This window comes from Schistocerca cancellata, chromosome 3 (assembly GCF_023864275.1).
Source record: "Schistocerca cancellata isolate TAMUIC-IGC-003103 chromosome 3, iqSchCanc2.1, whole genome shotgun sequence".
In the NCBI taxonomy this organism is placed as follows: Eukaryota; Metazoa; Arthropoda; class Insecta; order Orthoptera; family Acrididae; genus Schistocerca; species Schistocerca cancellata.
The window spans coordinates 603346667-603356829 of NC_064628.1; the positions used below are offsets into that span (position 1 = coordinate 603346667).

A 10163-nucleotide genomic window follows, 5' to 3' on the forward strand; every position below is an offset into this window, starting at 1 on the left:
CTTCATTCGTTTGCTGTCGTAACGCTTGTAGGTGAGCTCCTTTCTTTTCTCTTACTGTGTTTACAATTTCTTCATGCCATATCGTTAACCACTTTTTTCTCAGGGCACTTTCTTTCTTTACCTACCATTTCCTTAGCTACTGTTGTCACAGCTTGTATTATATGATTCAGTCCCTCATATTTTGGCTACTTTATTGATTTTGTAGGTAAGCAGACAACCTTCATTGATATAAAGCTCTTTCACGCATATGACTCTCTTCCACCTTGATAGAAGAGGTATTTTTGATATCAGCAAATAGTGATTTCTTGATATATCACTTCCCCGAAAGACTCTCACATCTTGTACTTGTGATGACCTTTTTTTATTCATAAGAAGAGAAATTTGTTAACATCAAGTATAAATTTAAGTGTCAGGAAATCGTTTCTGAAAGTATTTGTATGGAGTGTAGCCATGTATGGAAGTGAAGAGAATAAAAGCTTTCGAAATGTGGTGCTACGGAAGAATGCTGAAGATTAGATGGATAGATCACACAACTAATGAGGAGGTACTGAATAGAATTGGGGAGAAGAGGAATTTGTGGCACAACTTGACTAGAAGGAGGGATCGGTTGGTAGGACATGTTCTGAGGCATCAAGGGATCACCAATTTAGTATTGGAGGGCAGAGTGGAGGGTAAAAATCGTAGAGGGAGACCAAGAGATGAATATACTAAGCAGATTCAGAAGGATGTAGATTGCAGTACGTACTGCGAGATGAAGAAGCTTGCACAGGATAGAGTAGCATGGAGAGCTGCATCAAATCAGTCTCAGGACTGAAGACAACAACAACAACAACCCCAAAGGTGTTGATTGAAGAGTGCCAGTCTGCTTTTCAAGAATTAAAAAACTGTTTGATGAGTGGTCCGCTGTTACACCATCCAGAATTTTCGAACCACTTTTGCATGTCAATTGATGCAAGTGGTTATGGGATTGAAGTATAGGTGTTTAAGATGGAAACAGAATGTGACCAACAACATGTAAAACAACTGCGCTTGCGAGTCGTTCACTGCAACCTGCACAACAACAACAAGGGCATACTCATTAGCGATTTATTTCGCCTTCAATGCCAAGTAAATTTGTGGATGTCTTTTTTTTCACTGAAAGTACGCTAACAGAAAAGATCGCACAATCCAAAATAACTGATATAGAATAATGAAATTTCGGGAGTAGATTTTTCTAGGTAACACATTTAAGTGGTTTACATTGCAAGATCATAGGTTAATGGAACCGTGAGATAAGACTTTGAAAATGTGAAATGCTGGTACATTAAGAACCGGTGTAACAGCCAGAATGGTGAATGCATGCATGCAGATGTGCATTCATTCCGTTGTACAGATGCCGGTTGTCAGTTTGTGGGATGGAGTTCCATGCCCATGGCACTTGGTCTGCTAATGCAGAAATGGTTGTTGCTGTTTTGGATGTGGCTGGAGTTGTCGTTTGATGGTGCCCCGCATGTGCTCGATTGGAGACAGATCTGATGGTCGAGCAGGCCAAGGCAATAAGTCCAAACTCTGTAGAACATGTCGGGTTACAACAGCGGTGTGGGGCGAGCATCATCCTGTTGGTAAACACCCTCTGAAATGCTGATCATGAATGGCAGCACAGCAGATCGAATAACTGGATTGGCGTACAAATTTGCAGCCATTGTGCGAGGGATAGTCACCATAATGTTCCTGCTCCCCTCAGCCATAACCCCAAGGGTAGGTCCAGCGCGTCTTCCAAGGAGACTTGTTATTTGCAGGCATTTCAACTACCCTCCTTCTAACCAAAACACGACCGTCACTGGCACCGAAGCAGAACCAGCTTTCGTCAGAAAATACAACAGACGTCCACCTTGCCCTCCAACGAGCACTCGCTTGACCCCACTGAAGTCGCAAATGGCGTTGGTTTGATGTCAGTGGAATGCACGCTACAAGGCATGTGGCTCTGAGCTGACCTTGAAGTAACAGTTTTTAAAAGTTCGTTGTTTCACTGCGGTGCCAACTGCTGCTCAGATTGCTGCTGCAGATGCAGTACGGTGCGCCAGAGCCATAGCCGAACACGATGGTCTTCAGTCTCGGTCGTGCCACTTGCCTCCCTGTGCCTGATCTTCTTGCGACCGTACATTCCCATGACCACCGCTGCCAACAATCATGTACAGTTGCTACACTCCTATCTGCAGTGTCGCGGAAAGAACATCCAGCCTCTCGTAGCCTTATTACATAACCTTGTTAAAATTCAGTGAGGTGCTGATAATGTCGTCTTTGCTGCCTGAAAGGCATTCTTGACTAACATCAACTCGCCGCGTCCAATCTCAAAGACAACTAACTTTCACAACTTCTACAGCGTGTACTTAAGCCATCCTCATAGTGCACTACTAGCGCCACTCTTATCCAACTGCCGCGAACTATATATCTTTCACATATATTAACACTCCTATAACTTTCGTTTATGTCGCACACCTCGTTCTTGGTGATGCGATTTTTTCCCGACATTGTATTTCTAATTCTTAGATTCTTAAATACTGCAAACCGTTGCAGCTTCTCTCCATTGTCGTCCAAAATATCGTAACCAAATTTATCTACAACATCTTTAATCGGTATGTACCCACTCGGGTTTCCAAATCTCCTGTTAATCTAGGGCATCTCTGTTAACGTTTATTTATTTCTCTATTTAGTTCTTCATAGATCTTTCCCTACCTTCCTTTCAGCCTTCTCCAGGGGTTCGTACTCCTATTACGGCCAAGTGACCTCTAAACATTATAAATCTAAAAGCATCTTCTCATTTTCAAGATCTTATTAGCCTACTTATTATCAGTACTTACTACAGCTGTACTAACTGCTCTTTGTTGTTTACTAAATCCACTAGAAATCTACATGCAGTCTCCTAACACAGAATTCCTTTGAGTTTCTTTTCGTCTTCGGTTCGAACCAATGTATTAGATTTTCTTTTCTCTAATTCTTTATTACGTTCTATTTCGTTATTAACTAGACCACTAACATTACATGGTCCCACGAGTAGTTTTTCCCATATTCCAAAGTCTTAATCTTTTATTTTGCCTAACCATCCTGCTTTTTGTCGATCTGGCTTCAGTTTTATAAAGCTTTTTCTTAAGAAAATTCTGCTTCATAGAGTTACAGGCCCCATCAAGGACAGTCTAATGATGGGGCTGTCACCTTACTGCCTCCACTCTTGCAAGACTTTTAATTGAAGTTTCTTCCGCTAGAGCAGTTGCTTTCACTCAGCTGTCGAACGTATCTTTTCGTTTGGAGTAGGATTGAAAAACTAAGAGTTAGTCAAGACAGGCTCTTAGGAAAGCATACTACAGAACACAGACGCATGTAATTGGAACTAATGTCAGACTTAGCTAAGGGCCCATGTTATTATTACCCATATACTCCCAAGATGGGAGCCCCCAGGGTTTTGTTGTCATCTAAACTAAGGAAAACTCAGGAGTAGTTAAAGGGAAAGATGGGAAATTGTGAGACACCCTTTGTATGACTCCTCGGCAAGAGGCCTGCCCGACATGGGAGACCTTGCCAGTAGTTACGCTACCTTCGGTTCCCCATTTCGAATGAGTAGCAGCCTATTACTTAATCGACCTGCCCATCTAATCTTCAGCATTCTTCTACTGCATCACACTTCAATAGCTTCTGTTCTCTTCTTGCCTGACTGTTTATCGTACATGTTTCACTTCTGTGCAAGGTACACTCCAGACAAACAGCTTCAGAAAAGACCTGCTAACACAATTCCTTTTTTTCAGAAATGCTTTTCTACCTCTTGCAGTCAGAAATTTACATCCTCTCTACTATGGCCAGCCTGAGCTATTTTATTGCACAAGTGGCAAAACTCAGCTACTTGTAATAGTATATCATTTCCTAATCTAATCCCCTCAGCATTGACTGCTTTAATTCTACAACATTACATTAACGTTATATTACTATTATGGGTGTTCATATTACAATCTATTCTAGACGCCATCCATTCCGTTCAGCAGGTGTTCCTACTTCTTAACCACATCTGACAGACTAACAAAGTCATCAACAAAACTCATTTTCTTTTGTCTTGTCCCTGAACTTTAGTTCCCTCACGAATTTTCTCCTTGGGTTCGTTTACTGCCTACTGAATGTACAGACTGAGTAATATTGGGGATAGGTGCAGCCCTGTTTCGTTCCCTTCTCTACTACTGCTTCTCTTTCATGTCCATCAACTACTACAACTGCAGTCTAGTTTCTGTAAATTGGTAAATGTCCTTTCGCTTCCTGTATTTCATTCATGTTATCTTCAACATTTCAAACAGCATCGTCCTGTCAAAAGAGTGAAAACTAATCTCAAAATTTACAAATACTGTAAATTTTGGTTTACCTTTCTACACCCTGTCTTCTGAGATGAGTTATGAGGTCAGTATTACCTCACGTGTTCCCATACATTTCCGTGACACCAAAAATGATCGGTTTCTACCAGTTTTTCCGTTGTTCTACACATGATTCGTGTCAGTATTTTGCAACCGTGAACTATTAAAGTGGTGATCGCTAGTATTCACACCTGTCAACACCTGCCTTCTTCACAAATGGTATTATTACATTCTTCCTAAAAATCTGAGAGTATTTTCCCTGTCTCACACATCTCGCAAATGTTTTGTCATTGCTGACTCTCGGATATATCTCAGTAATCTAACGGAATGTTGTCTGTCCCATGAAGCTTGTTTCCCTGAACCTCTTTCATGGCTCTGTCAAATTCTTGTTACTGCGTATGTCTTATCTCTCATCACAGCTTCACTTACTTCCTCTTCTTTTTCTATAGTAATGTCCTTAAATTTCTTACACTTTTCAGATATTCCTTCTTTGGTGTGTACTGACGTGCTTTCCGACTTATTGATGTTCATATGTCTTCTTCTCTTTTCGTATGGGTTATATTTTTCTTCATCCCTAGTCATGTATGTTTCTACAGTCTTCCACTTGTCATCCGGTTTAACAATACTGATTTTACGTCAGTTTTTACACGTCTGTATTCCCTTTTGTGTACTCATTGTACACCGAGCGATGTGGTGCAGTGATTGGCGCAATGGACTCGGATTCGAGAGGGCAACGGTTGAAACCCGCGTCTGACCACCCTGATTTAGGTTTTCCATGATTTCTATAAATCACTTCAGGCAAATGTTGGGATGGTTGCTTTGCAAGGGCACGATCGACTTCTTTCTCCGTCCTTCCTTAATCCGATGTGACTGATGAACTCTATGTCTGGTCCCCTTTCCTAAACCAATCAACCAGCCAAATTAACGTACTGCTTTGTTATACAGATGAGACATTATGATTAATTCTTACTAACATGAAATTGTAGTAATAATATATCAAGCATTCATTTATACTTAGAAACGTGTCCACATTGTAAATGTGCTTGGTCAGGAACAAAGGTCTCCAGTTAATGTCAAACGTTACTTCCTTAGCAACCGCACTTGTGTTGTTGTTAGATTCCGAAAATTACGTCATATGTAATGCATCAGTATAAAAGACTTCTACCTATAGATACACGGTTACTATTATCAACACTATTGCTTGAACTTATAAATATAATTAGGAAATAACTAGACGGGGGTAGAACAGTTGGTATCAACAGCTCTCTGAACAATTATATTTAGAGTGTTTTGGAATTCATCCAATATTCACAAATGCTTTTGACTTACATATTCCACGTATAAGAATGTCTGACCGAAATTTTTCCACAGAATGGTATACGAAAGGACAATTTAAAATCACGAAACAGGAGAATCAGAAGGTTCATGGATACATTCGTAATGGCTGACATGATACTGGTAGAAAATGAAATGCTTGAACTTGCTTCTTAGAAATATTCGACATCTTCGATTGGCTAAGGCAATTCATGGGATACTTCCCAATAGACATTGGCTAAGGTAGTTAATAGGATACTTCCTAATAAACCTAAAAGTTAATGGTGATACCTTCAAATTTTCAGTAACTGATCAACAATCTTAGACTATTGGTTTAGCCCGAAGACTTTACTTTGCCCAATCTGAAACAGACGGTGTAAAAAATCAAGACCAGCAAAAGGCCAGATTATTCAATCTCATATGTACACACTGTCGACTACTGATGGATGGCTTATTCAACAGCTGTTATACTGAGACCAAGGTTGTCAGTAGAACAAAATATACCACTCTCCATGACGATTACAAGAATAGTTCTCGTAGTTAGTTAGTGAAATAATCATGTTCTAATATCTTCTTTTATCCCTACCTTTATACAGGGTGAGTCAGCGTTATCTGACTAGTATCAGATGGGTCAGCACAGAGGAGGGCTGGGCTTTGGCTCATTGTTTTCCCCTGGAGCAACAGTTTATTTACAATGGACAGGTGGGCTGTGCAACACAGCTAAACCTAGCGCATTCGTCGTAGAGACGTTCTTTAAGCATGTAAAGAAATGTGACCACCATGCAAAGGAGGTTCGTCTCCAATTCAGCTTTCCAGTTAATGGTGCAATTCCAATCCACAATACCATTCTGATATCGGTTAAGAACTAATGAGACTGGTTCTGCATTGAAGAAAAAACTGAGAGGTTGTGCAAAGACCTCCATTTCACCTGAAAACATGGAAGCTGTGTGTCTTGCAATTCAAAAGATTCCCAAATGATCGGTAAGCTGACACACATAGTTTCTTGGGTTATCAACTTCATCAGCTCGACTCATTTTACACCTCCTAAATTTTCATCACTACAAAACTGATATTGTTCAGGAGGTGAAGTCTCAATATTTTGCGAGAAAGAGAAGCTTTGCTGAAACAATGAAAGAGGTGCTGACGAAACAATCTGGAATTGAGATTTTAATGACAGACAAGGCTCATATTTACCTAAACGGTAGTGTTAATAAACAGAACTGTCGTTCTTAGTCTCCAAGTAACACTCAGAAACTACGCCAGTGACCGCTACATTTTGACAGGGTTGCAGTGTGGGCTGGGTTAGGTAAATTTGGTGTCATAGAGCCTTATTTCTTCCAAGAAAATGGGAGAGATGTAACTGTGAACTCTGAGCGTTGTTTGATCATGTTGCGTGAATTTCTCGTCACAGAACGTCGTCGCCTTGGCAGAAATCGTGGAAATGTTTGGTTTCAGCAAGACGATGCGAAAGCTCGTATTTCCAATTTGTGCGTATTTGAAGAGAGGAAATTGTTTCTGGGAAAAGTGATAAAACCGGGGAGTTGTTGACTCGCAGCCCTGGCATCAGACCTTACTCCTTGTGGCTTTTTCTTGCGAGTTTTCCTCAAGAACAAAAATAAACATCAGCACGTCAGTTATTGTGCTTCAGTTAAGGGATAACTTTGAGCGAGAAATTCATGCTGCACCGCATGACATGTTAGAGGGAGTGGTGACAAACTTCGCGCAGAGGGTCTGTGAGTGTCCTGAAAAAGAGGGCTTATACTTAAAGGGCATTGTCTTTCAGAACTAATCAGTTACTGTAAAAAAATGGCTCTAAGCACTATGGGATTTAACATCTGAGGTCATCAGTCCCCTAGACTTAGAAATAGTTAAACTTAACCTAAGGACAGTACACATATCCATGCCCAAGGCAGGATTCGAACCTACTACTAGAGCAACAGTGCAGTTTCAGACTAAAGCGCCTAGAACCGCTCGGCGACAGTGGCTGGCAGTTACTGTCAAAATCAACATACAAGATGAGACAGTTATTCTTTGTATATCTTTTGAAATAAAACAAATTGCTCTATCTTAAAATGTCATTGTGTTCTATAAATTCAGAAGCCATCACAGAGTGTTGACTCACCCTTTATTTTTGTTGTCATTCATTTATATTATCAGTTCTCATCTTTTATAATCTTTTACATCTTGTAATATTTTGACTTGTCTGCTTCTTCTTTCATTCTTAATTATCTTTCGACTGTCATTTCATCCTACACTGCATATTTAATATTAGTATACTTTTATTGTTTGTTGTTCAGGTATTTTAAAGCTATATTTTGATTAATCTTAGCAGCTAAATAGTTCTGATTTGTTCGGTTGCAATTTTTGTACTTTTAGTGAACCATTTTGTATCACGTGAACAGTCATTAGTGAGATTCGTCTTCCGAGATAAAATTAACTCGTAATTAATAAAATTAATAGCACAACTTTCCTTAGGTCCACTGTTGTATCTGTGTACTATGGCACTCTTTTATTATATTTGTCAGGTAGATAAGAAAAAAAAACGTTACCTTTATTTTGCAAAGGGCGTGTAGTTTGTTGTTAACCAAATATTTTCCTGTCACATCAAGCATAATCGGTGGTCTCTAAATAAAATAAAACAATTCATTTATCAATATCTTGCTATGATACATGTAGTTTTGTCTAACTGTTTACAAACGTAAAGCTGCAATTTATCGTTTAAGTCTCTTTTTCCTATTTTTTCCATGTGTCAGTTGGTTCTCCTGTAGGTACTAGATGCACATACTCCAGTAGGCGTTGATAATATATCACAATTATGTATTGCTCCATACATAACATTTCTAGCAGCACGCTGCCCAAGACCATGATCACTTTGTCAGGTTGACTAGCAGATCATGGAAGTTGTACAGGGTGAGTGTTAGAGTGGGTAAAAGAGATGGTGCGTAGTGTGGTAGTGGGGACACCCTACACCACCATACAGTGTAAGAAATACACAGAGTAATGATATTTAGTTTTATTTCACTTGATGAAATTAGTGCAGAGCATGCAGTCCCACCTTTACTTCAAACTAGGATTTCACAGAACAAACTTATCATAATCGCAAATAAAACAATGACAGTATCACACCATAAATGTAACAGTAGTAATAATAGTGTATGAAGTCTACTCAGTTATTGAAGTCCAAGAAAGAGACAGGCATAAATAAAATGCTTCAGCTGTGAGAATTATTACTTGGGAAATGTCCGCTGAAAAATTGGGACAGTAAGTTGAAATAAGATAAAACCTGTGATCGAATTGAAGGAAAAACATTACTGATGTAATAGGAAATAGATGATTGGGTGTTTTAAAATTAAATATTGAAGTTTGTCCCTTTATATCAGGCCGAACATTGTTCCAAAGCAAGATTTCTACTACTAGAAAGTATTTATAAGAAACACCAGTATGATGGAGTGGAAAATAAAACGTTTTATTTTTGATGAGTTTTTGGCGCTGGACTTCATACTGGACTGGAGGATGGCGCTTGATACTACCTTCCTCTATTGAGTCCTTATAACTAACATACATCACACATTGATGGCGGCACATCACATATCTGCGAAATCATTACGCTACACTCAAAGAAATATATATACTGTTAAACTTAACAAGTTGTAAATCATAGTGACTAGTGCTGCAGTACTTTCCGAAATCCAAAAAGCATGTATAATACATTATTGTTATCAAGACAGTGCTACCTTTATGGAACTTGTTTTATTTTTATGCCTGTTACTTTCATTATTCTAGATGACATATTTACGATTTTTGATGGTGCGCAAAATACGCTTTAAAGTAACCAATTAGCTGGTAGTGAAATATATGTTGTAACCCTTTTGGATAGAACCGGAAAACTTTCACATCTTGATTAATATGTGTTTAGTATTGTTGACAGTAGTGGAATTATACTAGTTACTATACAATGTCTCAACATGAATTAATTTATGGTTTTACCTTTCACAGGGTACAAGACCGTGAAGAAGAGTTAATGACACACACCTGTTCTACACATGATGAGGTCCATCTTGGTACAATGTCTACACACTGTCTCACCACTTACCAATATGCGCACAAAGGAAAAAGTAGAAAATAAAGTTTTTCATATTATGCTGTCAAAACAATAAATGATATTTTAAGTATGTTCTCTGTTTGTTTCATTAACGGGGATGGTGAAATAAGAAGAAGTCATCATCATCATCATCATCATCGTTTAAGACTGATTATGCCTTTCAGCGTTCAGTCTGGAACATAGTCCCCCTTATACAGTTCCTCCATGATCCCCTATTCAGTGCTAACATTGGTGCCTCTTCTGATATTAAACCTATTACTTCAAAATCATTCTTAACCGAATCCAGGTACCTTCTCCTCGGTCTGCCCCGACTCCTCCTATCCTCTACTGCTGAATCCATGAGTCTCTTGGGTAACCTTGCTTCTCCCATGCGTGTA

The 10163-nt window shown here is 39.2% G+C and overlaps 1 protein-coding gene across 2 annotated transcripts in view; it reads left to right on the forward strand.

Annotated features, from left to right (window-relative positions):
* Positions 1-9861, forward strand: part of LOC126176844 (uncharacterized) — a 46535-nt gene extending 36674 nt beyond the window's left edge. For both annotated transcript variants that reach the window (XR_007535677.1, XM_049924029.1), the window contains one exon: positions 9681-9861. Coding sequence is in view for 1 of the 2 variants with exons in the window: in XM_049924029.1 (XP_049779986.1) it covers positions 9681-9695 (15 nt within the window). In the remaining variant the exon portion in view is untranslated. The remainder of the gene's footprint in view (positions 1-9680) is intronic.
* Positions 9862-10163: the final 302 nt, after the last annotated feature.